The following is a 26,278-nucleotide window of genomic DNA, read 5'->3' as shown; positions in this document are numbered from 1 at the left end:
AGTCGGCTGTCGAGCCGCGCAGGTGACTGTGTACCGGCTAATGGAGACAAACGGAGGTCAACGAGCTAAAAGAGAGCTAGCAAGCGCACCGAGAAGCGGGTCATCGAGCTCGATGAATACGTAGCGGATGTTAGCTGGAATGTTTAGCCATCAGACCAGAACACATCAGACCCGAGCTGTTCGCATTTACTTTCTTCGTTCATCAACGCTAAAACAGCAAAAAACAGAAATACGTTTGTGCGTAGGCCACGCCCACCTCCTGAGGTTGCCATAGCGACAAGTTGACGCACAAGCATAAGTTGGCCCTGACGCGTGTCATTGAATTAGCATTATACACGTCGTACAACATTTATATGTTGATCCTCAAAGCTAATGATAGTTGCTAACGTTTAAGCTGCTAAAGGACCCGACTGTTGCTTTCATTTGTCACTGAAGCCGCAACGTAAAGGCGACTTTGCTTATGCAAACGATGACAAATCGCGGCGCCACATCAGTCGATGTGCGGAGCAACATTCAGTGCGAACGCTAGCGCGCAACAGGTCAACACAAGTCAGAGGCAACAGCCTCCAGCGGAACAGTGATGGAAGGTTGCTGCTCTCCGTTTGGCTTCTGCGGGTTTCTCAATCACGCTAGCAAACAACTTGGAGCGCGTCCTGTTAGCCGAGGGGTATTTGCTAGGAAGAAGAAAAAGGCTGGCGCCAAACCTACTGGGAAGAACATTCACTGAGAGGAAGATAAGATCTTAAAATGAGCACCAGTTAGCTACATTAGCTTTGAAAAAAAACAAGCTAACTGCTACAACATTGTCTTCAGGACAAGAAGAAAAGCTGATATTGGCCATCAAACAAGAACCAGTCGAGTTAGCATCTGTTTAGCTTTGCTGACTGCTTTAGCACGCCACGGAGCGTTAGCATTTCTGATAGCATCTGGAAGCTATTTCCGCCTTGAGGTGCAGCAGACAGACACATCAGGTACCTCCATCTGCCGGCGCCAGAACATTGTCGGAGCGATCATGAAAGCAACCGGTTTCACACTAAACCCAACCACCCCACGGCTAATTTTAGCATCACTCCGCGCTATTAGAAGCACCATTATAGCCTGAGAGTGGCTCTTTAAACCACATCTGACTAGCGTGCTCGGCTGGAACGCGGCTGCCTCTGAGCGGTCGACACGCCTCCCGCGGCAACGGTTGCCGGGCCCGTTTGGATCCAGGCTAAAGTCTGAGTCACGACGTGATAACAGGATGCTAGCGACGTGGGTTCTGTCAGCTCAACACCATTTACAACCCAGATTTATGCTCCCTTGTTTTACTGCATGTTGCTTTGATGTAGCCGCCCAGGCGATAGCGCAAAAATAGGCTAAATGCACACAAGTGCCGGCGGCGGGAAGCTCGAGATCGATAGCATGTCCTCTTTTTCCCATCAGCGCCGCAGAGACGACACTCAGCGCGGATCAATAACAAACGAGGAGCGGCGCTAGTATGTTAGCGCCCCGGCGTTCTCTCCCGATGGCGTGCAGGAGCACAGAGCGGCCTCAGATAATTCTGTTTCTGTTTACACCCCAAGTGAGCAGCAAATGTTGCCTAGCAACCAATCAAGCTAGCTCCTCGGCTACTATATTGGACAAGAACTCTCCCTGATCCAGGTGGCTCGCTAAGGTGGCTTGCGTGGTTGCAGGCTAACAACTGACACTAGCGTCTGTGCCAAACACAATGAGATGCTAGTTGGCGTGAGAAATGTTGGTTAGCGTTGCTATCACGCAATCGCAGCTACAGGAAGTGCATTCTCATTCGTGCTGGTTTGCATGTGGGTCGTGCTGGTTCTGTCGCGCCCGGCTGCTGCTGCCCCGTTTCCTCCTCAGACGCTCAAGATAACGGCCATGTTAGCATTCACACGTAGCTGCGAGCGCCTCTTTTTGCACGGCTGTAGATCGTTAGCTTGTCGAGCTAATGATCATACGAAATCTGGTACAAAGTATCAAAGCGGCCTGGAGCCATGTTCTTCCACAAGGTCACACTTGTGAACCCCCCCCAATGTGCAAACATTTGCCAGCGGCTACGTCACCGCGCTACTTTAAACACGCTCATAAACCGAGATTACACGCTCTTATCGGAGCGTCGCGGCGGTGATGTCATTTGAAGCCGGAATGCAAACATGACAGGTGTGTTTAGCACTAGCCCCGCGCCGCGCTAACTTCCTGTCCCGAGCCTGACGTTGCTAACATGCTAGAGCTGCAGTCAAAGGCCCGAACCTTTGACGTTAGCGTTGGCAATAGCGCTCCCTTGTCTGGGTTTAGCTCCCAGACGGAGGGTTAGCGTTAGCCACCAGGAAAACACCACCATAAATCATGACAACTTCCTGCCTAGAGAGGACGACGCCGACTTAATTTCGGGTTTACGACAGGAAGGAAATTCGCCGTAATTGGCGCCGGCGAGATGAGTCGTGTTGTGGACAAGAAGACGCTAAAATTAAAAAGCTAAAATTGACCTGAACGCAACGCTAAACTGGGACTGTGAGAGTTGTGTGACGTCGTCGTGGCGACCAACTGTCGGCCGGAGGTGAAGCGCGGCTACGCTAACGCGACAGTTGCAGGTTTTAATCCCACAGGCGCTGTTGCCCAGCGTTAAGCATACATCCAAGCAGTTTACCCACAATGCAGTGCTTCAAGCCATATGTTGCCATATGTGTTCTCAGGAAGGGGTCTAATCCAGACCGACCCCCCTTCTTCGGTGGTGGGGGGGTCCAGTCCGGTTGCTGACTCCTGCCTTCATGTCGGAAATGGCAACAATGTTTCCTTTAGCAACAAACAAATGTTAGCAGATTTTATCGGAGGCGGCTATCAATCACGGACCGTGATCAGCGAGTAAAAACACGGCGCCGGCGTGGCTCCGCCCACTTGTTCCCTGTCTGATTCTGATCCAGGGACAGAAGATAATTATCCAAAATGATTTAAAAAACAAACTTGTCAAAGCAGTTAGCTTGTGCGACAGGTCGCGACTTGCCTTCGCTGGTGTGGCGCAACCTTTGGGATAATCCAGGCCTGATGCTAAGTGTTTAGCATGCGCTGGTGTAGCCAGAGTTCCGTCATGACCGTTGTTGCTTTGATCTTCTCCTTTCAAGTCCGCTCTGCCCTCAGCCCACCTTGTCCTCCTCGCTCACACCTGCATGAAGCTAGCTTGTGCAGCATATTTGCCGAGTCATCGCGAACGGCAGGTTTCTGTTTGCGTAACCTTTTCGGTAGCGCGAGGCGCTAACATGAGTCACGGTGTTTGAACAGGAAGTGCCGCGTCTAAACGAGCGTTAGCGACAGACGCGACACAACGAGTCGTTGTCAGAAGTGAGTCAGAAGCTAAGCAGCTACTTTACGCCATCCTGGACCTTTAGCCGTCGTCATGGTAACCCCACACCTTCGCCCACATCCAAGCGGAGCGTGACGCTGTGGCAACATCCGATCTCGCCTGTGCAGGCACGCCGCGGGTAACCTGACTCCTGAACCCGGGGGGGGGTGACCTCGAACGCCACGCTAGCTTATTGAGCCAACAGGTGCTCGTCGTGGCCTCAGCTGCGTAGCACAGGTGCTAGCTGCCGCAGGGTTTGGCTAGCAGCAGCTGCAGGTGTTGTCTTGTCGCTCCAGAAACATTCACAGTAACGGGGAGACAAAGCTAGCAAAGTCTTCTCTCCGCTGCGAGCTACGTTAGCCTTTAGCGACCACCGTCAGAAGAGCTTTGATCCAGCGGTCTGTTAGCGTTAAACCGGCGGTGTAAAACGTAGATATAACGTATAAAAGAGCCGAGCCGATTGAATCCAAAGGTCACTTTTATTAAGTTGCTGATGGCGGTGAAATGTCGGAACGACGAGAGTTACGGGATTTAGCAGCACTACGACACAAACACAAAGATTTCACGCATGCTAGCCTTCGGCCTGTTGCTAAAGGCTAGTTATCCACGCTGCTGTCTTTAGCGTTTTGCTAAACCGGTTTCACAGCAGCGTAGCATAAAGCTGAACGACTGCTTTTCTCCACAAATGTATCCATTAGCATTAAACCATGCTAACTGATTAGCAGCCTCAGTGGATCTGATTATAAAAATCCATCACGTGTAAAGATTCAGGAAATGAAAGATAAAAAGTTACAGGCGATCTATTAAATATCGAGATGCACGTCTAATGCTAAGCTATTTACATCTGACACCACAGTGTATAAAAGCTAAGTGAGCTGCTAGCATCTTTAGTTTGTGTGTTAAACCGGGGCTAGCCGCCGTTGCTAACGCAGGTGTCCCTCTAGGACAGCACGGTGAGCGTGACGGTTCCTTTGGTCCTCTTCAAGATGGCGACGGCCTCCTCGTGCGTGACGCCGTCCAGGCTCTGCCCGTTCACCGCCATGATCTGGTCGCCCCTCTTCAGGCGCCCGTCCTCGGCGGCGGCGCCCTGGGAACAAAACCCGTTAAAGGCGTGTCCCGCTGCGCTAACGCCGCTGCGCTAACGCCGCTGAGCTAACAATGCTGAGCTAACGCCGCTGAGCTAACGCCGCTGAGCTAACGCCGCTGCGCTAACGCCGCTGCGCTAACGCCGCTGAGCTAACAATGCTGAGCTGACGCCGCTGAGCTAACACCACTGAGCTGACGCCGCTGAGCTAACAATGCTGAGCTAACACCACTGAGCTGACGCCGCTGCGCTAACGCCGCTGCGCTAACAATGCTGAGCTAACGCCGCTGCGCTAACGCCGCTGCGCTGACGCCGCTGCGCAGCGCTCACCTTCCCGAACACGGTCTTGACGTAGATGGGCAGGTCTCCGTGGGGGCTGCCGTGGCCCCCGACGATGCTGAAGCCCAGCCCGTCGGGGCCCCTCCCGAGGGTGATGCTCTTGTACTGGGGGGGGCTGGAAACACACACAGTTAGGGAGCGTCCGACAGCGGCGGCGGACGCGGCGGCGGCGGCGACGGGAGGTTACCCGAGCTCGTCCTGGAAGATGCAGCCGGCGGCGAGCGGCTGATCCGGCGGGGGCCCGGTCACCGTGGCGTCCCCCCCCGCCACCACCTACGGCGACATGAATCCAGCGTTACGGAATGTCGGGAATGCGGCGCTGCGAGCGCGTGCGTGCGTGCGGGTCGCCCACCTGCAGCTGCACCGTCCCCGTGGCGTTCTTGAGCAGGGCGACAGCCTGCGAGTGAGTCATGCCGTCGGTGGGGGTGCGGCCGATGCTGACGATGCGATCTCCGATCTGGGGGGGGGAGAGGTCACGTGTGAGCGGCTCTGTTGTGCCCCCCCCCCCCCCCCCCCCCCCCCCCCCCCCCCCCCCTCTGGGCCACAGAGCGCCGATTGTGGCGGAACCGCTGAGGTCGCCGCAGGCGTTCGACCCGCGGGGGTCGGATTCAGACGCCAGTGGGGGGGCGTGACGCACACGTTCACGAGGACGCCAGCGCTCCCCGCTGCTAGCGCCGTTAGCGCCGTTAGCTTCCCGACCGTACCTTCAGCTTCTGCGTCTGAGCGGCGATGCCGAGCGGGTTCATCATGGCGATGAAGATGGGGGTGTCGCCCAGGGGGCTGCCCACGCCGCCCGCTATGCTAACGCCCAGGGAATCCTGAGGACCTTTGGTGAACTCCACCGTCCGGATCTCCGGACTCTCTGGAGCTGAGAGGGAACGTTGCGGCTGTCAGACTCTGGGAATGAACTCGACCCCCCCCCCCCCCCTCCCCCGGGAGGACTTACGCTCCGGACTCGTCCCGTCCGGGTCTTCGGGAAGGCTTCCGGGATCGGAGCAGGACTGCGGGGCGGCCCTGGAGCTGCCGGTTTCACTCTGGGGAAAAGAGCCGGACTGAGTTCTCCCCGGAGAGCGACTCTTCCCGCTGTCCGTCATTCCTTACCTGGCTGCTCTCGGAAAGTCGTCTCTCCGAGTGGAAGGGTCCCGCCTTGAACCGGCCCACCTCCAGCGTGATGGGCCCGACGCAGCGCTGCCACACAAGCCGATGTTAAAACCTCCCCCGTCGGATGGAAAGTTGCGGAATCCCGCCCGCTTCCTACCTTGAGGAGCGCCGCCGTGGCCTCCTGAGTGGCCGACCTCACGTCCTCGCCGTTGACCGACAGGATCTGGTCGCCCTGCGTCAGCCGCCCGTCGGCGTCCGCCGGGCCTCCGCTCACGATGTCGGAGACGAAGACCCCGGTGTCGTTCCTGGAGACGGGAGAAGAGCTGACGTCACGGAGCGTCAAGTTGGGATCGCCAAGCTGGCGTGTCGGGATCCAACCTAAACTGTGAGGGAACCGGATCCCGGACGCAGCTGCTAACCGCTAACCGCTAGCTCGCACTTTCCGTCCTACCGAGGGTTCGGGTTTCGGTCTTTTCCAGCGCGACTGTCGGGTTTTCCGACCGCCAAAGATTTACGGCTCTCTGTGACCTGGATTCTCATCCCGAGGCCTTCGCGCCACCTACAGCTTCCTGATCCCGCGGGTCTCTGATGGGATCAGGGGCGCCGGCGTTCCCAAATTCCATCCTTCCTCGTTTCTTTTTCGAGGCTTTTGCCTCCTGACAGGAATCTCCTGAACTCAGCTCTTCCGTCAGGAAAAGCCTTTGGGGAACTTTCCGCGGAGGGCACGGTTTGTCTGGAATATTAGTGGTTTTCCCTACGCTCTGCCCACGTCCTGAATCAGCGGAATTACCTCTGATCCCGAGATCTGCGTTAAAAGAGGACACGGATCCGGTTACCGCGGCTCCGGAGCCACAGAGGTGAGGCCCGGGCCCGGTGTCCCACCTTCTCCCGACGATGCTCAGGCCCAGACCCTGGCCCGGCCTCCGGAGCAGCTCCAGGGTGAAGGAGTCCCACAGGTCCTCCTCCTTGTACTGGGCCTCGTCCCTGTAGACCACCAGGTGGACCCGCTGGGGCGTCTGGCGCAGGACGTTGATGGCCTCGTCGTGGGTGGCCTCGCGCAGGTCGATGCCGTTCACCTGCGGGGGACAACAGGTGGCTGATGAGGGGGGGGGGGGCTGGTTCCACCCCCCCGGTGACCTCATCCTTCAGAGGGGAGCAGAGTTCCCACAACTGGCTCCATTAAAGGGGAAAAACCACATCGCATTCCTGCAGGACTTTCCCAGCTAACAGCAGCGCTACCCCCCCCCCCCACCACTAACACACACACACACAGACCCCCCCCCCCACACACACACAGACACCCCCCCCCCCCCCACACACACACAGACACCCCCCCCCCCCACACACACACACACACAGACACCCCCCCCCCCCCTCCTGGCCTGGCTACAGAAACAAACTGAAAAGGGTAATTAAGTCACGGGGGGGCGTTCAGGTCATATGACAACGCTACCCCCCCCCACCCCCACCCCCCGGCCCCTCCCTCTGTGATAAAGTGTGAGGTCGACCGGAGGGCAAATCCATGTAGTTCGTGTTGGGGGGGGGGGGTCTGACATCACATGGTACCTCCAGGATTTGGTCTCCGGCCCACAGCCTGCCGTCTTTGGACGCTGCCCCCTCCTCGTAGACTTCGTGGATAATGATGGTGCCCTGGGGGGGGGGAGGGAGGGAGACGTTTACGATCATCTCTGTGTGTGTGTGTGTGTGTGTGAGACTGTCGTTTCAAAGGTTCAAAGGTCACATTCCCAGGCCGGATATTGTCTGCTGTGACTGAGGCCTTACAAAAGAGCCCCCCCCACCCCTCCCCCCTCCCCCGGGGGAAATAAATGAAGAAGAGGAGGGTGAGGAAGGCCGTGTGACATCATCAGTACCCACCACCCCGCCCCAGCGTGGTCACTCTGGCGGGGGGGGGCAGGTTTCGTACCAGCAGGGTGTCGCAGCCCCCCACGATGCTCAGGCCCAGCCCCGTGCGTCCCTTGGAGATGTCGATGGCGGTCTCACAGCCGGGGATGATGGGGCAGGTGGCGGGGTCAGAGGTCAGCGTGGACGGCGTGGACGAGCGGCTCTGGGCTGGGGAGGGACCACAGTCCGGGGGGGGTGATCACGGTGGCGCTGGGCATGCTGGGTAGGCCGGCCGGGACGGCGTCGGCGGCCCCGCCCACCTCCTCGCTCGCCGCCAGCAGGTTCTCCTCCTCCTGTGTGGAGCAGATGATTAGAAGCGGATCAGGAGGGGGGGGGGGGGGCACCTCTCGCGCACCTTTTCCTCGTGTCCTTCCACCTCAGGCGCGCTCCGCGTCTCCGCAGCGGCCTCAGGTCCCGCCTCCTCCAACGCCACGCTCCCGTCCTCCTGCAGAATTCCGATGGTAAACAGTGAACACACACACACACGTCCCCCCCCCCCGTCTGACGTCTCTTTCTCCTTCCTGTCACACTCGTCTGCTCCTCTGAGCTCCTTCCGTCACACCCCGCTGACTCTTTTTGTGGACCCCTCCCTCTTTATTGTGTTGCTGCTTCAACAGCATTCCCGTGTGTGTGTGTGTGTGTGTGTGTGTGTGTGTGTGTGTGTGTGTGGGGGGGCTCACCTTTATCTCCACGTGATGCCCATATTTTGACGTTTCCGAGTCTCCGTCTCTTGGAGACGTGACTTCCATCTGCGGGGGGGGGGCAGCAGCGGTTAGAGTCTAGTTTAGTTTCTGGTTGTCTGGAATCTGGAGACCACACGGAGGATCCCCGGATCGACCCAGGCTCCGGTCTAAATATCGCCCTCTGTCCCGTGGGGTGTGTTCGTGGTCGTACCTCTGCGTGGGGCTCGGCGGCGTCCCGCTCTCTTACTGGTCCCACAGCCATCTGCTTCAGCGCCTCCGTGTTCCTGCAGTAACATCCCCCCCCCCACATTTATCATCTAAATGTATGTGCAGAACTTCAGAAACGGGCCCAGAACAGCAGCAGCGCCCTCTGCTGGGCGCGCCGCGCAACTGCAGCGTCCCTGACCCGCCTGCCCCCCCCCCAGGACGGATGCTGCGCCCACCTGATGAAGATGATCTTGACCTTGGAGACGGAGCTCTTGATCGTGGCGGACGCGTTCTGGTGACTGTGGCCGTACAGGATCTGCCCGTTGATCTGCAACAGGAGAGGAATGAGCGCACGCTCCTCTGCCTGAAGGCGGCGCCCGGTCGTGGTCCTTACCTCCAGCAGTTCGTCCCCCACCGTCATCCGCCCGTCCCTGCCCGCGGCGCCGCCGGGGTCGATGCCCACCACGAACACGCTCATGCGCGAGCGGTCCCTGTTCCCCGCCAGGCTGAGGCCCAGGCCCGTCTTGCCCTTCTCCAGCTCGATCATGTGCAGGACGCCCGGGAGGCTGCCATAGCGACGGATGACGGTCTCTGAGAGAGCGGGTGACAGCGGGAGCAGACGCGTGAGCTGACAGTGGCGTGGACGGGTGCCAGGAACGGGTCCTCACCTGCGGATTCCTGCCCCCGTGTTCTGGCCCTCCGCCTCTAACTTTAATCTCAGCTCTTTTGTGAGCAGCCCTGCTCCCTGCTCCACCTCATCCCTCCCCTCTTTGTCCGCCTCTCCATCCCTCCCCTCTTTGTCGGCCTCTCCATCCCTCCCCTCTTTGTCCGCCTCTCCATCCCTCCCTCTGCCAGAGAGCCCGTGTTCAGAACAATGAGCTTCTGTCGCTCTGCTGTACTGGGCTTCCTGCCACCGTTGAGCCATCGCTCCCGCGCTAATCTCCACCTTTCCGGCCTGGGACGGAATGGGGATCCCGTCTGTCCTCTCTGCTGAATCTGACCCTGTTCTCCACTATCTGCCGTCCGCAGCGTGCTGACAGCTTCACCGGGACACCGGATCCCTCAGATGGGGCAGGGACACCTCAAACACCTGCGGCTCTGGTGCCCTCTAGCGGCAGAAAGGCCAAACAGCAGGGATACGTTTCCCGCTCCGGTTTGGACAGAACGACCTTCACAGACAGAAAGTAAACTCACTCCAGCTGTATCCAAACTCATCTTCCCCCTCCTCCTCCTCCTCCTCCTCCTCCTGAGCCTCGGCGGAGCCGCCAGGCGTCTCTGCGAGCGTGTCCGTGTCAGTCTCTCCCACATGGGGCACCACGGGCAGGAGGAGGCCGGCGCTGCTGGGAAAGGCCTTGGCCGCTTCACGGTTCGCCGCCTGCCGCGCCAGAGTTTGGGAACAGAGCGGATCGTTAGAGGAAGTTCAGAGAGGAGCCTGGTTTTGTCTTTAAGCTTGAGAGGAGAGCGCAAACAGGAGTGAGGAGAGTCAATGTTGGCTTCTGTTCGAGCAGGATTGTTAGTTTTAGGAACAATCATGATTCCAGATAGATCCCAGGAGGAAGAGTTTAGCCCAAAGCAGCTGCAGCAATTAGTGGTTGGGATAAACTCTTCCTTCAGGTTAGCAGATTGATGATTCCAGAATTAGGAGATGAAGCCGTCAGAGATGCGGAATGTTATTGAACACTTAAAGATGCTGATGAAGCAGACAAAGAAGGAAGTCACGGATTCAGGAGCTACGACGGCGTGAGGACACACAACAGAGACACGAGGCAGAGACCCACAAACCTTAAACGGAGTAGGAGTGAAAGGGTTAGTTGGGGAGAGGCGGTAAAGTCTACTGTGACTGTCCCCCTCCTACAGAGAAGACATAAAGACCAGGTCAGCTGACCCCAGCCGTGCTGCGTTCGAGTGCGTCTGGAGGTCTCGGGGGAAACACAGGTGTTATCTGTGCATGCGGGAGAACACACAACACCGCACCAGCCGGTCTCACACCCACCTTGTCCTTGTCCTTGTCCTTGTCCCTGTCCTTGTCCCTGGGGGGGGCTGCAGCTCTGGCTTCACTGGGCTCTGCTGGATACGACTGTTGTCACAGAAACGGAGAGAACGGCGTCAGGACCAAACGCGCCGTCTGCGTTGGGTCATTTTCTCCAGCAAGCTAAACGTTGAGGCCATGAGCGACGGCGGCGCTTTTATCCAACGCCGACCAGCTTTGAGCGTAGAAATAAAAAATAAAAAAAACACCGATTTCGGACGCAAACAAAGACGTCGGCGTCCGTCAGTGCTGAACGCCGCATCGAGATGTTTGACGGTGCGACGCCTGCGGGATAATTGGGGGGAAAATTGGGCCTTTAAAGCCTGAGACAGGAAGTGGAATGCACTTAAAGTAAAAGCCTGGGCGGCGATCGGAGGAGGGGGGGGGGGGGGGGGGGGGGTAAACAAACCCAGAGGAACGCAAACATTCCCAGGAGTGGGAAAATAAATAGAGCCTAAAAACCACCCAGGCAGACGGACAGAGGCGGTGGGAGAGGAGGGAGGACCCTCTGGATCTGCCCCCCCACCACACGTTTCCCCACGTCTTTGATAAACAGATCTGCTTCAGCGAAGTCGCTGGGCTCCGGGGGCCCGCTGAGGCGCGTCCCCTGGTGACGAGGCGCCGCGCTGATGTTTCATTAACCTCTGCGGTTAAATTAAAAGCCTGGACGCCGACGCCCCCACCTGAGGCCGTTTCTTAAATATTAGCACGGCGACTGAAATTGGTTTAACCTCTTCGGGTCCCTTTTCATTAAAACCATCACTCTGTCACTGCGGCGCCGCCGCAGGAAATAGGCCCCGCCCCCTCGGAATGTCAGCGCCCAAGGTGCAGTTAATTCTGGGGGAGTCGGGCGAGATAACGCAGCTGAGATTAGCGCTGACGGATCGTTGATGCGAAGGCAAAGACAGAAAGACGGATGACCTGACACGTGCACCGCGGCGTGCACCGCGGCGTGCACCGCGGCGTGCACCGCGGCGTGCATGCTAAAGCGGCGGCGCGTCTCTTGAGAGCGGGTGACTCGGGCCAGCGCAGCGGCGAGGGGCCTGGCCACTGTTGGGTTAAATGGGGCGCTAGCATGCAGGTCGCTACGGCTAACGTGTGAAACGGGGGCGCCGCCGCCCAGGCCGTGGTCATGGCCGGACCTCTGCAGACTTACTCTGGGCCTGTGGATGATGCTCTGGACCAGGAAGGAAACCGGGTTGCCTGCTTTCCGGATGGCCTCCACCGCCTCCTCGTGGCTGGCGTCTCTGAGGTCCACCCCCCCCACCTGCCAGAGGAACATCAGGAAGTCCGGGACAGTTTCTCCTGAATGCAAATCCCCGTCTGAATACTGACCTCAACGATCCGGTCTCCGGTCTTCAGGGTGCCGTCCTGGCCGGCGGGACTGTCCTCCAGGATGTGCTTGATGAAGATGCCCCTCATCACCTCTCCGTTGTTCAGCCTGCTGCCCATCCCGCGGCCCCCCACGATGCTGATGCCCAGGGACTTTCCGGGCTCTCGGAAGAGCTCCACCCTGAAGGGACGAACGGCGATTTTTACAAGCGACGGGAAAGGTCGGGCAAACCTTCACGACCCGGCGTGGAGGCCGGACTCACTTCCTGGGCTGGCTCCAGCTGCTGTGAGAGGCGCTCTCCTCCCCCTCGCCGTCCTCCCGTTCAGGCAGGCCGGGAACGTCTCTGCAGCGGGAACAGCGGGAGAAGAAACAAGCTTGGAGACTCTCAGATCTTCCTCCTGACAAAGGTCAAATGCGGAGACCTACTTTGGGGGCGGAGCCGCCCCGGCGGAGGCGTGCGGGCACGTCTCCACGCCGGCCTTGTACTCCTCCAGATACTCTGCTGGAACATACGTGATGCTGAACACAAGCGGAGACACAAAGTGAGCCAAGCGGAGAAGAAATCCCTCATTAAAAACCGTAATTACGCTGATTCCCAAAGAGTCGGAGCCCCGGTGAAGAGGGAAAAGCACGGAAACATCTTGTTTGGGAACGCCGTCCCGTCTGAGTGGGGCCAGATTTGATGAATTCTTCATTTTGAGCTGCTCCAATCAGACGTTTGTGCGTCTCCCATCACAGCCTGAGTGATGGGGGGGGGGGGCAACAGAGCTGAGGGCCGTGAACAATGTTCCAAAATCATCAGCAGTTTAGCAAGAAGCTGGGAATTAAAGCCCCATTTTCAAACTGTTTCCTGAAGCGCCCGGGGTGTTTTCAGCGCCGAGACGGCATCATCAGGACACTTCAGCCGGCGGAGGGGAGGAAAATAAACCCCCCCCGGAGAAGGAAAACAGAAGAGTCCATTAAAGGCATCACAACATGCAACCGGCGATGAAACGACGCTCAAATAGTGATGATTAATGTGAGATCGAGTTAGAGGCGTGAACGGGAAGAGCCTCGGCGTGGGACGGGAGGAGCCGCGGCCAGACGGGGATTTAACCACATCACCTTTACCCTGGATCCCAATTGATGGCGCTCGGCGCCGTTATTAGCGTCTCTGTTCCAGCAGATCGATCAAATCGTTTTCGCCTCGTCTGGATGAAACTCCCCCGCGGGCGGACGGTGAGACGGAAGAGAGGAAAACCCAAAAGAGGCGGCTGGTCTGGGACCCCCCCCCCCCCCCCCCCAGCGGCGTGGATGTTAGTCATACTCACACATAAAACGGGCACAGATCGTCCTCGGGTGCACAAGCAGATCTAGAACGTGAGAGAGGTTTGCGTTTAAGCTCCGGTGCTCACGGGCCACCCAGGTGAGCTCAGCAAGCGCCCCTTTTCTGAAACATCACATCTGATCCTCTCAACGGCGAGAGCAACGTGGGTCCCTGAACGCAACATGTGGGGTCATTCTGGATGAAGAATAGCGAAGGCCTGAGGCTTCTCGTCAGGGTTGAAGCTTTACATCCCCACTATTTTCACACACACGTTTGGCCTTTTTGGCCAGTACCGACCCTCGAGGGCTGCAGACCCACAGAGGGAGTCTCTGGAGCCTCACCCCATGTCTGGCCCGACCAGAGAGTGCCTCCTCAGCATGGCGCGGGCCTGCACGTTGGTCAGGTTGGCGGTGGGCTCGCCGTTGATGGCCAGGATCAGGTCGCCGACGCCCAAGCGGCCGTCCCGGCTGATGGAGCCGCCTTGGATGACGCTGCGGATCAGCATCCCCAGCCCGTCCTTGGCGGTGCTGACGGTCATCCCTGTTTGAGGCAGAATTGACAGCTGGTCAGAATTCCCGGAGTTTTCCTCCTTCCCGGTGTTTTCCGCTCCGAGTCCTGGGTGCAATCATGCAGACTCTACATCACAAACCTCAAATCTGCATTTTAGCGAGATGTAAGAGGATGTAAGAGGAATCAGTGTTTCCGAGTCACAAACGAAACAGGCGTCTTCAATCAGACGGGAAGAAAGACGGCGTTTCAACGAGGCGCCGAGCATAAAAGCGGCTTCGTGACATTTGGTTCGGGAGTTTAAAGTTGGTGTGTTGCTGCGCTCCCGTGGGCTGAAACACGGGTTTGAAACACAGGCGGGGGAAAAGTGCTCCAAATATTCCCTTGGCAATAAAGGCGGCGCCAGAGCGAAGGCCGCCGCCGCTCTCGGCTGCTCGCGTGGAGACACATTAAAATAAAAAAAGAAATAAAAAAAGAAAGGAGGAATTAGCACAAACCCAGGCTGGAGTTGCCCTTGACGACAGTGATAGTCCTCTCGAAGCTGCTGCCGGAGGTCGGTGCTTCTTTATCGCCGCCTTCAGCCGATTCTGTCGCGCTGCTCTCCGCGACCTTGAGGGAGATAATTCAACGCGCACATTTGCATGAGGAACGTAAACCCGCTCTCCAAACACGGCCCGAACACAAAGTCACGTCCCCGTTACCTTCCGCGTCATCTTTACGCCTCCAAAGGTCTTTGGTGTCTCCTTGTGGCACCGGAGCGGTTCTGCGGGATCATCCGGGACGTTCGTGAGCAACTCTGCTGCTTCCTCCTGTGGCAGGAACGCAGCATTCGGGCCTCTCGGGCCGGCGGGGGGCGTGTCCTCTGTGAGGCTGCGCGGCGCCGTGAAACGGGGATGGTCGTGCGCCAGATCCAGGCGAGTCAACTTTAGTTAGCACAAAAAAAAATGCTTCACATTAAATTTGCTCCCGTGTTTTCATCCAGGTTTTGCCAGCAGGGGGCGCTGTGTTCCGGAGATACCTTGGGTGTGGATGAGTCCAGGTACTCCAGGTCGACGCTGCAGACGCTCCCGTGCAGCGCCGTCATGGAGGCCTGGAAAGTGTCGTCCTCCATCTGGGAGTAACTGCGATCCATCGCCTTCTCCTCCGAGAGCTCCGTTTCGCTGGTGTCGATCTGCGAGGGAGAACAGGAAGTAGCATCGGGGGAGGGAGGTTTGCGTCCGTACGGACAGACAGACAGACTCTGGTGATTCGCACAACACTGAAACTCCACGTTTGTCTCAGAACCGATCAAAGGCAATCGGGAACTTTGAATCCCACACGTTGGGAATCGGGGCAGGCTAGCTTAGCGTGTGATCCGAAGTAAAACCTTCAACGCGACAACTTCTGTTCGTTGCTTTGGTGTCAGTTGGAGGTTTCAGTGTTGAGACTTTTAATGATCAGAGTTTGTGCTGGATGAAATCACTCAAAATCACATTTCCAGGTTGTTGTTTTTAGGAGATTCTAGGTTGATTGTTTTCTCGTTTTCCCGGCAAAAGCTAACTGACCAATGCCGGCTCTGCCCGGTACACGGCGCCCTCTGTCAGTCCTCCTTCCTCTCCCTCCTCAACCGAAATATGGTTGAAGGCAAATGAACGGGTGGCGGGCGGCGAAGTAATTTCCTGCTCACCATATGGGTGTGGAGATTGGGAATATCCACATATCCCCTAAGAAAGTGGAGAAATTCTTTCAGTATCTCCGGCTGTACGTGTGTCCTGAAAGATCTGCGTCATTGTGACCACACCAAGCACAGATAAATGAGCATAGAAGGGGAAAAAAAGAAGTTAATGAAGGAATTAGAGCTTAATCCGGGCGCAAAAGCACTGACTCGGAGAGAATCCCCACCTTCTATAAACTAGCATATACGTTCTCCACCGTCACACAAATTCTTTAGCCCTCATATTGATTGTGTGTAGCAGCAGCCCGGACAGGTACAGGAAAAAGCAAGAGAGGCATATTGGTGGATTACACTTGTCAGGCTCAATTTTGTGAGGCAATGTACCGGAGCCCCCGCCCCTCAGGAGTGCATTCCTGCTCCTGCAGGAGAGCCGGACAACTCCACAGAGGCTCCCTACAGCTCTATAATCTCGCTAACCTTGGCAGGCCTGAGGTCTGAGAACGTGCGTGGTTTAGCAAAGAGAGCCGGGCCCCGGAGCGGCGACGGCAAGTTTAACCGGGGTCGTCTGAGACAGGGGGCGGGGCTTGGGATGTGCCGAAGCGGCCAGATGAAGCTCTGCTCTCGCCGCCGCGTTAAATATTCAAGCGCTCGTAAGATGAGCCCTGACGACTGGATACAGAGTCGCACAATATTGAGCCGACCTGACTCAGGAGTCCTGGACGTGCTCAAAGACTCATTCCACCACTATATGGGACGCGCTTCGCAGCCCCCTCCCCCGACACCAGTGCTCTAATCCCATTACATGAATCAGCTTCTACCTTTAATGATCAGGCGGGATCAAAGCCAGGAAATTAAGAGAAACAAAGGTCTTTTCAACACGTACAGGCAGCGGTTTGGCAACTCCTATCTGGACCTTGCCAAGTTTGGCCCCCTTCAGGGCCTGGACGGCGTCCTCCAAGCTGGCGTTCTCCAGGTCGGTGCTGTTGACGTACACCAGTCGGTCTCCTGGCAGCAGCCGGCCGTCCCGCTCGGCAACGCCGCCGGGAACCAGGGAGCGGATCACGATCACCGTCTTGGCGGGGTCCAGTGGGTCCTGTGGCGGCCCAGGAAATACAAGTTAGCATAAGTTGGATGCTGGTGGTTGTAGCAGGAGCCACTTCCTCACCTGGTAATCCAGAATGCTGAAACCCAACCCCCCTTCTCCTTTTTCAAGCTCTATGTTCTGGATCTCCAACTCCCACATGGCCATAGGAGATCCGATGGCTTCCTCTGCCACGTTATCCTGGGCCGCCGCCCTCACCGCCGGCTCCTCGCCAGCTAGCGCGCCGCTCGGCTCTTCCTGTTTCTGCAGAGAGAAAACGAAACGTCCGTACGGAACAATATCCTCCCCCAGTGTTCCTCCCAGCCCAAAGGCTGCTACCCCGGAGCTCAGGTGTCTGGTTGGAGATGAAAGGAGGCCAAATATTGGAGGATCAGAGGCTTTCTGACAGTATCGTAAGCTAAAGCCGACACACAGAAGTTGCCTTTTTGCCAGGGCTAAAGTTCAAACATGCACATAAATCAGGAGCTTTACCTTTAGCATCGGCGCCTCAGGCTGCGGCTGCACAGGCTCCGTGTCGGCCTGCGTGTGAGGGGCGGGCCTACAGCAGGTCATGTACACGCAGACAGGAAGCTCCTTCAGGATCCTCACCACCTCCTTATGGGTCTCACCAATCAGAGAGATACCGTTGACCTGTGGCGGAATAAAGGGATTCTAGATTCGCTTCCTTCCCTGCTGCATGCTACATGCTAACTGGAGAAACAAAATGGGACTGGCCTCCAGCAGTTCGTCCCCACTGAAGAGCTTCCCACAGCGGCCGACCGGCCCCTCTGGGAGGACCGAGCGGATGTAATGGTGCCCGCTGTCGGCCTCCAGGCTGATGCCGAGGCCGCTGCTCTCGCTGAACTTCTCCACCTGAGCCACCTGCCAGAAAGAGCCCTCGTTACCCCCTCCTGTCCAGCCAGTACCCCCCACCAACCAAACGCACCATGACTTCATTGCTCGGCCCGAGGATCTCCTGCCACTTTTTCACCAATTCTTGCTCCTCGAAGTCCGTCAGCTTCGGCCCTTTGACAGCGGAACCCGCGTCTGGAGAGTTAACGCAGAGACACTCGTGAGAAACGGCGGCCAGGCGGCCTTTGAGAAGAAGCTCCTGACCCTCGGAGCCGCCAGTTGCCCGACTGGCTCATTAAGCCGTCAGAGTGTGTTTGGCCGGCGTGTTCCTGACAACAGCGACCCTTATCTTTCAGATGTGTGCCCAGCAGCTCCGCTGATGTACTCCGACACAAACCCCAGCCTCCTACCGTGTTTGTCTTGGGTTAGCTGATCCGTGGCCGGCCCGACATCACATCCTTCGCTCTTTGTGGGCAGCAGCTTTTCATCTGCAGCGGAGGTAAACACGGAGGAGACGTGAGGAAGGCAACTCAGAAAGGCTCAGTGCTGGCTCTCATGCAGTGTGGATCGGAATATAATGGGTCTCAGCACAGTCTGCGTTCCCTGGAGTTCCACAGGGCCCTAAATCAGTGACCCTTGAACTCACGAGGTTTTAATGGTCCAGCACAAAGTTAACATGAGGTAAACCACCGAACTGAACTCAACAACCCGGCCGCAACCAGTTGACTTGGATAATCTCCTCTGGATTCCCGGCACATTCCGCATTAAATCGGTTAGAAATTCCTTCTATCACATCTGACAACTTGTACAAGTTGCTTTTCTAGTTTCTGCAAGAGCCCGGAGGTGCTGTCGGCTGCAGCTGGGAGCCAGAACCGCTCTCGTTTGATGCCGGATCATTTAAGATTTAGTGTAATTTTTAAAAACCTATGTTCGGAGACGTGGAGCGCATCGTGTGTGCGGAGCCGAGGCGCGTCGGAGCCATGCAATGAGGGAAAACGGCAACATTCTCCACCGCAATCCCATTCACACCAAGGCTAGCTCTTGCTACCTTTAGCGGGACCCTCGGCCTTTTTCCTCTCCTGCTCCAGCTCCCTCATTCCGGCAGCGGCGGCGGGGATGGCGGCGTACGGGGGCAGGGTGGCCACACCGGGGGTCACAGCGGGAGGGATCTCCTCGGACCTGAAGCCCCTCCTGATGAGTTGGAGGTGGACCGTCTGGCCAGTGTGTCTGAGCACCTCCACCGCCTGCTGATTGGTGTATCCCTGGATATTCACCCCGTCGACCTGCAGGGGGCGACGGTGGGGGGGGTTAAAAGAGCCAAATCCACCTGAGCGCAGCAGCACCGGAGCACTCACAGCTATTATCTGGTCTCCGACGTGGATGCGTCCATCATGGTCCACGGCGCTGTCTTTCGTGACGCTCTTAACGAAAATGCCAGAGGACTCTGAGGAGAGGAGAGACAGTCAGCGGCAGGAGCGGCGACTCGGGCGCTTCCTCCCGACCCACGAGAACCAGCACCTGAGTTTTTATCGCCCACGTATCCAGCGATGGTGATTCCCAGGCCCTGGGCGTTCTTGGTCAGGCTCACGTCAAAGGCGTCCGCCTCCTCTTCCTCGCAGCCCTGCGACGAAGATGATTTAGCAGGGAACCGTAACCACGGCCAGAAAGTCTCTCGTGCTTCACCTGTTGCTCGCTGACAGTGGGGAGCACCACCTGCATGACGGCGGAGCTGGTCGAGCCCTCGTCCGCAGGACCCCTGGTGACCACCAGTTTCACCCTGTTGCCACACTGCCTGAGGACCTGCGCCACCTGCTCGCTGCCCATCCCGTGCAGGTCAGTGTCTCCGATCCTCAGGATGTGGTCGCCGCTGCGCAGGCGGCCATCCTGACATAACAAGAGCACTTTAAAGCCCTCCTTCTCCTCCTCATCATCATCATCATCACCGATGCTCTAGAGAATACTCCATATACAGACCTGCAGTACCACGACCCCCCACTAGAGGCAACAGCAAGCCCCACTTCCTTCCTACTGCTAATGCTAATGACGTAGCTTCCACTACCTGGTCAGCGATGCCTCCAGGCAGGATGGTTTTCACAATCACCCCAGAGGTCTTCCCTCCCACGATTCCGAAGCCCAGGCCGGTGCCGTCGTTGACCAGCTCGATCGTCTCCACGTGCAGCAACTGTTGGAAACAACAAACCCTCGTCGGGCGTTTGCTCTGATCCGCGCTCCTGCTGTCAGTGGCTGTTTACCGCGCTGGAGCTGACCGACAGGGTGCTGGCAGCAGAGGGGGTCCGGGACACCACCGGACTGGACAGCTGAGGGATCGGTCCTCTGGCCACCGTCAGCCCCACCCTGTCCAGGGCGTTCTGCAGGATGCCGATGGCCTGCTGGTGGGTCACCTTCTTGTCCAGCGGTTGGCCGTTGATGGCCAGGATCTGGTCGGCCTCTCTGAGCTTCCCGTCGCTGCGGAGGGATGCAGAGAGTTCGAGAAACGTCTGGGATAAACGCGCCTGGCGTCTGACGACCCCCCACGTACCAGTGAGCCACGCTTCCTGGCTGGATCTCCTGGATGAAGATGCCCAGCTCCCCGTGGTTCTCGCTCTTCAGCCCGACCACGCTGAAGCCCAGACCTCCCGACTCCGGCTTCTCCAGCTCCACGTGCGTCACGTAGCGCCCCTGGAACACACGGCAGCTCAGTATAGCATCAAAGCTAGCGGCAACCTTTAGAAGTCTATTTGAAGTGCCTCAGGAGAGAAGAACACAGCCGGAATCTCTAACTAACTTCGGATATCTGAAGGTTTCAGGTCGGCTACCTGTTCGCCGGTGAGGGGATCGTTGAGATGATCCCGTCTACAGAGAATATCAATCTAAACCCAGCAGGCTGGGGTTCAGGGGAGCACCTGTGCCATGGAGTGGATGACGTCCTCAAACCCGCCAGACGCGGCGTTTCCATTGCTGAGGTTAGCGTCCGTGGAGGGGACGCGGCCGCCGTTGGGCTTGACTGCTGCGACATGGTCGCCCAGATCGGTCCCGCGGGAAGCCTGGAAAACAAAGCTCTCATTTATTTCCTCACTTCCATCGTTACGTCTTAATTAAAGAGCACCGCGGAGGTTTGTTCTAATTAGCCTTCCAGTTCGCACCAGTATCCGAGCCTCCCAAACTCTCCAGCAGAGAGCAGATATTAGCTGGCGCTAATCCCAAAACGGCACCGGGGCGCAAAAATATTCAGGGAATTTCATTTGAGACGCCGGCATCATGGAGCCTGGCGGCCCGGAACCGCCGGCGTGCCAAATACTTTGTTATCCTACCGCGATTCGCTGGATCGATGGCGGCTTAATCCTTCAGGAGATAATGGCTCTCGGCCGACGTTCCAACAATGACTCGGCTCCAAACGCCATATTTCTCCCGTACTATGTCAAAAACACCGGCGGCCATCTGGATGCTTTAACGCGCTCGGCACTTAATGACGACAGTGACTTTACTGGTGTGACGGATGGAGCGCACCAAACTGCCAACGACGTGACAGCGCTTCATTTCCTGGTTTCATTAGCCAAAGGGCGTGATGTTGGCGGCCTCATGAGCGGGCTTTAAAAGGACGGACGTAATGTGCCACGTCGTTTCGGAAGCGTATGGCGTCGCCAGGCTAAAGCTGTCCTTGTCAACTTGTGGGTTTAGGAAAGAAAAACTTTCCCAGCCGGGAGACACGCGCACGCCGTACGGCGAACCACACCAGTCGCGTTAGAGACCGGCCAGGACGCACGAGAGCTAGCTAGCGTAGCACGCCGCTAAGTTGCTGTCCTCATGAATGAGCTTTGTTAGCTGGGGCCCGGCTAAGAGGATTAAAGTTCCAGTTTGGTTCTTGCACATTTAAGAAATTGTTTCTGCCCCACTTCACACGCGGCCTCTTTCTCATTGGAGAGAATGAGGCCCGCGTCGCCATGGCGACCGCAGTGACGGAGAGCGCCGACTGTTTACCCGTTAGCCGTCCCTCCAGTCGCGCTTGAGAGGCTTGTTGCAGTTGGTGGAGGACGCTGTCGGAACGCCGGCCGCTCGGCTTTAAGAGCTCAGGAGACCCGAACAGCTATTTAATAAACTGAGCTCAGGAAAACAAACAGGAATGCTCGTCTTCGGGGGGGGGGGGCAGGGGCTTTTATGAGCTGAATTCCCCGGTGCTGAAATGTTTAGCATCCCTGCCTCCCACTGCATAGCTGGAATATTTTCAGCTGTACTCCCCCCCCCCCCCCCCACTAAATCCTCTCAAGTGCTCTTTTTTTTCCTTTTCTCATATTTTCAGCGGTGAAAAGAATCCACTTGAGATGAGTCTGAGCAAACGACCCCCGCCCATGAACCCCCGTCTGGCTTATCTCTACCCTTGTGCTGATGTGCCCATAGCAACCAGACACTGGTGATGTCGGGGGTGGGAGGTTGTAGATTAAGGGGGGGGGGGCATCTGGCTGCTAGGAACCTGTATGATATCAGTACCCCTGCAGGTGGGTGCTGGTGTCATCAGCGAAAAGGGGCAGGACACAGGTGATACACACAATTTCCCGCGTTAATAGCGAGTTGACAACAGTACATGGCGGAGCAGCACGCTGGAAACGGTTAGCAGGCTAAACTGGGAGGCTAAAGGCTGCCGACGGGCGGGAGGAGCTCCGGTCACGCCTGCGTTTACCTGGTCTCGGAGGTGCTGGACTGACTTCTGCAGGGCCAGGATCTGGTGGAAGAGGGGGCTCTGCAGCACGGAGCGGAGCAGGTTGAGCTTCTCCTCGGTGGGCACCTCCCCCCGCTCCTTCAGCTTGGCCTGGAGACGCTCCACGGCCTGCAAGGCGCGCTGCGTATCTGCAAGTCATCGCATACTTCAGTGGCGGCGCCAGGCCGCGGTGATGGAGTGGACGCGTGGAGGAGGAGATAGAGGATGAGGACGGAGGCCTTATCAGCGCGTGGACGGCGGCGGGAAGACAGGGAAGGGCGTTGGGAGAGTTCCGTGCTGGAAAATCACCTTATTTAACCACGATTTCAGAACCCTCCTCGCAAAAGTTTCCCAGATTCCCACCAGTTAAGTGACGTCACAACTTGTTATCGTCCAAAACGATGCAAAGGAAGTAAAATGAGCCCTTCGCGCCGCCTCACAGGCAGCTCTTCCTCGACGGAAGGCTGCACAGAGGCTTTAAAGGGTATCAGGAGAGCCAGGCCAGCCCTCTGCATGAGCCCCACAACGGAGCAGCGACTCCAGGGCGGCTTGTTAGTGAAGATATGGGCAGTCCGACTTTATCCGGACAAAAATAAAGCAATTTCCAACGTTCCCCAAGTGTGACCGATGCCTAATGGGGCGTGCACGAAGGTCCAGAAGCTCCTCGTGCACCTATGAGGTCTGTTGATCCGGCAAAGTTTGTTCACAGTGGAGCTACGGCGGGTTTGGACCCCTCACCAGAGTCCCGGGGTCAAGGGTCAGGCGTTTTTATCGCCGCCCCAGCGCCCTTGTTTGTCACTTAGTTAGCGATTAGCACTTTTAGCTTATTCCGCATTACTCACCCATTGTTTCGATCATGTTTGGAGTTTGAGACGAGCCCGATTTCTCCGTACGAACAGCAGTTTCCGACTCTTCGCTGTTCTTAAGGCCTGCGAAGGACAAATATTCTGTTATTCCTAGCGGAGCCGTGACGCGGCTCCGATCAGGCGACCTGCTCGTGCTACACGGAAACACAGGAGCTTCTCGATGATATGTCGGGCCTGTTGATTGATTTGTGGCTGATTAAAAGCTAAATGCGCCCAATCCTCCCTCTTTCACGCCACAGTTGCCGTGTTCGCGGCCCCGTCGCCATCAACTCCCACCTTAGGAATGTTGCACTTGACCTCGGCAGGTCGTGTGTTGCTAGCACGACACCGTACTCAGGGATAAAACACGATTACAGGAGATTGCTCGGATAATTAAAGCCCACAGAGACTCCCGGGGAAGCTGTCCCACACGCGGCCCCGGGATAAACGCCCGAGAGGTTTGTTTACGTTGCTACATGCTAGCTTTAAAGCCGCATCATCAAATCCAAATAACAGTCCCGCGCCGTTTCCGCGCCCTCCCGTCAGGGTACCCAAACAGTGGCGTTGTTGGTTTTCTTTGATGAAACAACCGTCGCTAAGATGCTAAGCAGAGCATTTAGCTCGTGTAGCTATCAGAGACGGACGGAGGCGTTCCGCTCCAGACCCTACCGTGCCGTTCCGTGCAAGTGTGTGATGCTAGGTGGGAATGTGCAGGTGAGAATTTCCTCCGGGCAACTAATGCTGGCAACTAGTCGCAGGTATGAGGTGTTGCTCCTGTTTCTTCTCCTTTGAGGATTTGGAGGCAACGGTTCTTCGTCTCCTGACCTGTGTTGACCCACCCCCAGAGGCCCGGGGCAACTGTTGCAGCCCGGCGGGGCAGTTGTGAAGTGTCGTTGCCCTCGTTGGAGTCACGTGAGCCACCGCGACCGGGCGACAAACACCCGCGAGGGTTCTAACGGTCACGCGCGCCTTCGTTTCTCCGTTTCCCTCCTTCTGGGACATTTGGGAATGTCGCCCTCGGAAGCTGCCATGTTCGGCCGCCTTCGGAATAAAGTCGCCATGGCAGCCGCCACAATCCGCTTTTCTCGGCTCCTCCTCCCGCCTCATCTCCTCCGCCGAGCGGGGAAGCAACAGGCTGCCGCCGGAGGAGCGAGCGGCGGCTCCCGACGCCCTTTGAGTCGGGAATAACTGTTTAAAAGTGGAAATAAAGGAAGCCGGAGGTGGGAAAGAGAGGCTTTCATGAGCCCCCCTCCGGGTTTCCGCCGAGGCAGCGTCGCGTCCCTCAATGTTTCGAGCCGCGACCAGCGAACAAAGGTGGCGATTTTCCCACCGAATGAAGTTTTTATTTCCTATCAAATCCTCAAATGTCTCCGATTCGGAGCGAAATGTGGCCACTTACATGAGGCTGGAGGCTCCGCGGTCCGTCGCTGTGTCCCGCTGTCCTGCGGCTAACGGCGCGCTCCGACTGGGGCTTAAAGACGGGGCGTAGCGTAACCCGAGCCCGGTGGACACTTCCAGGGACGCGGAGGACCGAGCTGGGGCTGAAGCGCCCCTTACTGGCTGCCCCTGGGCCTGGCCGGGCCAGACCATCAACAGTGGGCTCAAATGAGGAAAAATAAAAACTTAATTTGGCTGAAATTACGCAAAAGTCGCATCCTGCGACAGGGCCGACTTAAACAGTTTTAGGGCTCCCAGACAACGAGGCCCCCCAACCCCCCCTTTAGTTTGCTGGTTTCTGAAATAATGTGAGCCGTTTATTGCACAGTTGTAAATGTAGTTTTTTTTTATTATCATTATTATTTTAGAAATCTGTCTTCTGTGGCTTATGAAATTAAGGTAAAATCTCTCACGGGCGTCGTAAATGCGCGCAATACCTGGATTTATTCCTGAAACTTGGTGTTAATGACATCGGGCCTCTACTGGAAATGTCCCAAGAGGGTCGTTAAATTACAGAGGTCATAATTGTTGGTGTTTGAAACTCAAAGTCTTGAGCCGCCCGGAGCCCAGAATATCAACTTTGGAAGATTCCGAAATAGCATTAGAGACGAATTAGCATTCGGAAGAAGTGGCGTTGCCTTTGTCTCGGGGCAATTAAGGGATAGTCAAAGGTGACATTCAGAGAACACAAAGAGCAAAAGAAGCGGGCAGATAAATGATCTTGTTACCAGCTCGGTGCTGTTTTAATTCCTTCGTTATTGCGCAACAATCGGCGAGGATAAAGCAAAGATTTGAGAGGACGGAGCATGGCGACCTTGAGGGATGCACTCTTGATTTGTTCTCTCTGCGAGGGGACAGAGGAACAGACAGGTGCTTGTTGTTTATGTGCCCTTGAGCAAATTAGCCAGCTCCTTTGCCGCCCGATAAAGGGAGAAAAAGGCAGCTGTGATGCCTTTTGAAATACTGAGGAGACTTCTCCAGCAAATTAGTGCACGGCAGAGCTGAATTCTTAATGTCAGCCTGATACAAACATTGCTGGAGGGCATCCAGTCTCGGCCGAATCAACACGAAATTGTGTCGAGCTTCATCTTCCATCGCGCAGCTATCTGATCGCGCCCCCTGTGCTTTTTTTCCACGATAAATAATTTTGGGAGAATCAGCGCACGAGTCAGTCGAGACGTCTCTGGCTCGCTGCTGGTAAAACACAAACTCGACGAGCCGCCCAAGGTCGTGGCGATAACGCCCACGTTCACGCTGCCTCGGATTATGGGTTGAAAAGTGGAAGTGCCCTCTTGGACAGCGCTGTTTTTGATACGCCATGAAATACCCTGTCAGGGAACACTTTAAAAGGGCTTAAAGTGACACAAGTGTCATCTGTTGTGCCTCTGGACAAGTCCTCAGGAAACCCCATAGAAAAATGCCCCCAAATGCACCGTTTGATTGGTCAGAACACTCCAACAAGCCTTGAAGGATGCCTGGAGCAAACGGACTAAAGTGCCCTACAGGCTCCCTATATTGGAATAGCCCCCATTTGATTGCATTTCCAGTGAACATCACACACGACAAAGTGCCCTCTTAGTTGTCCTCTTGGCCCCTAAAGTGTCCCCACAAACTACACTAAAGTGCAACAAAAAGTGCCCTCTTTATTTCCATACGGGAGGAAATGGAACAACTTTGCCACTACTCCACCCAGAAGGTGCCTTTCTGGTGAGGAAGGTGATAAAGTGCCCCCAGAGCTCCTGTCTGTTGTGTAAAACATGACCTGCTGACCTCTAGGTTTCAGCCGGCCAAAATCGCCAAAATCGCCCCTGAAATGGACAAAAATGCAATAAAGCTGCTGTTTATGAGCACTTTATTGGACAAAATGCAGCCTTAGTTTCTTCCAAAC

General features: G+C 56.6%; 1 protein-coding gene across 1 annotated transcript; it reads right to left on the bottom strand.

Moving 5' to 3' along the window:
- Positions 1 to 3,797: 3,797 nt before the first annotated feature.
- Positions 3,798 to 24,508, bottom strand: LOC101078693 (multiple PDZ domain protein). The gene is given in 47 exon segments (XM_029840945.1): positions 3,798 to 4,424; positions 4,752 to 4,875; positions 4,948 to 5,033; positions 5,113 to 5,217; positions 5,465 to 5,628; positions 5,707 to 5,794; positions 5,862 to 5,948; positions 6,019 to 6,166; positions 6,744 to 6,937; positions 7,428 to 7,511; positions 7,786 to 7,898; positions 7,900 to 8,056; positions 8,119 to 8,208; positions 8,444 to 8,512; positions 8,658 to 8,730; positions 8,890 to 8,981; positions 9,048 to 9,244; positions 9,848 to 10,028; positions 10,436 to 10,504; positions 10,647 to 10,730; positions 11,839 to 11,949; positions 12,018 to 12,195; positions 12,278 to 12,358; positions 12,442 to 12,534; positions 13,326 to 13,367; positions 13,663 to 13,861; positions 14,326 to 14,437; positions 14,530 to 14,751; positions 14,847 to 14,999; positions 15,373 to 15,531; positions 16,366 to 16,575; positions 16,648 to 16,827; positions 17,056 to 17,214; positions 17,299 to 17,445; positions 17,510 to 17,610; positions 17,826 to 17,903; positions 18,464 to 18,698; positions 18,771 to 18,859; positions 18,934 to 19,036; positions 19,099 to 19,299; positions 19,475 to 19,597; positions 19,668 to 19,881; positions 19,955 to 20,094; positions 20,319 to 20,459; positions 22,091 to 22,257; positions 22,951 to 23,037; positions 24,353 to 24,508. Coding segments are annotated over 46 exon segments (6,006 nt in total). The 5' UTR covers positions 22,967 to 23,037; positions 24,353 to 24,508; the 3' UTR covers positions 3,798 to 4,277.
- Between the last annotated feature and the right edge of the window lie 1,770 nt (positions 24,509 to 26,278).

The sequence above is a fragment of the Takifugu rubripes genome, chromosome 8, assembly GCF_901000725.2.
Source record: "Takifugu rubripes chromosome 8, fTakRub1.2, whole genome shotgun sequence".
Lineage (NCBI taxonomy): Eukaryota > Metazoa > Chordata > Actinopteri > Tetraodontiformes > Tetraodontidae > Takifugu > Takifugu rubripes.
Note: the sequence above shows the minus strand (reverse complement) of the source record. Positions and strands in the feature narration are given on the sequence as shown.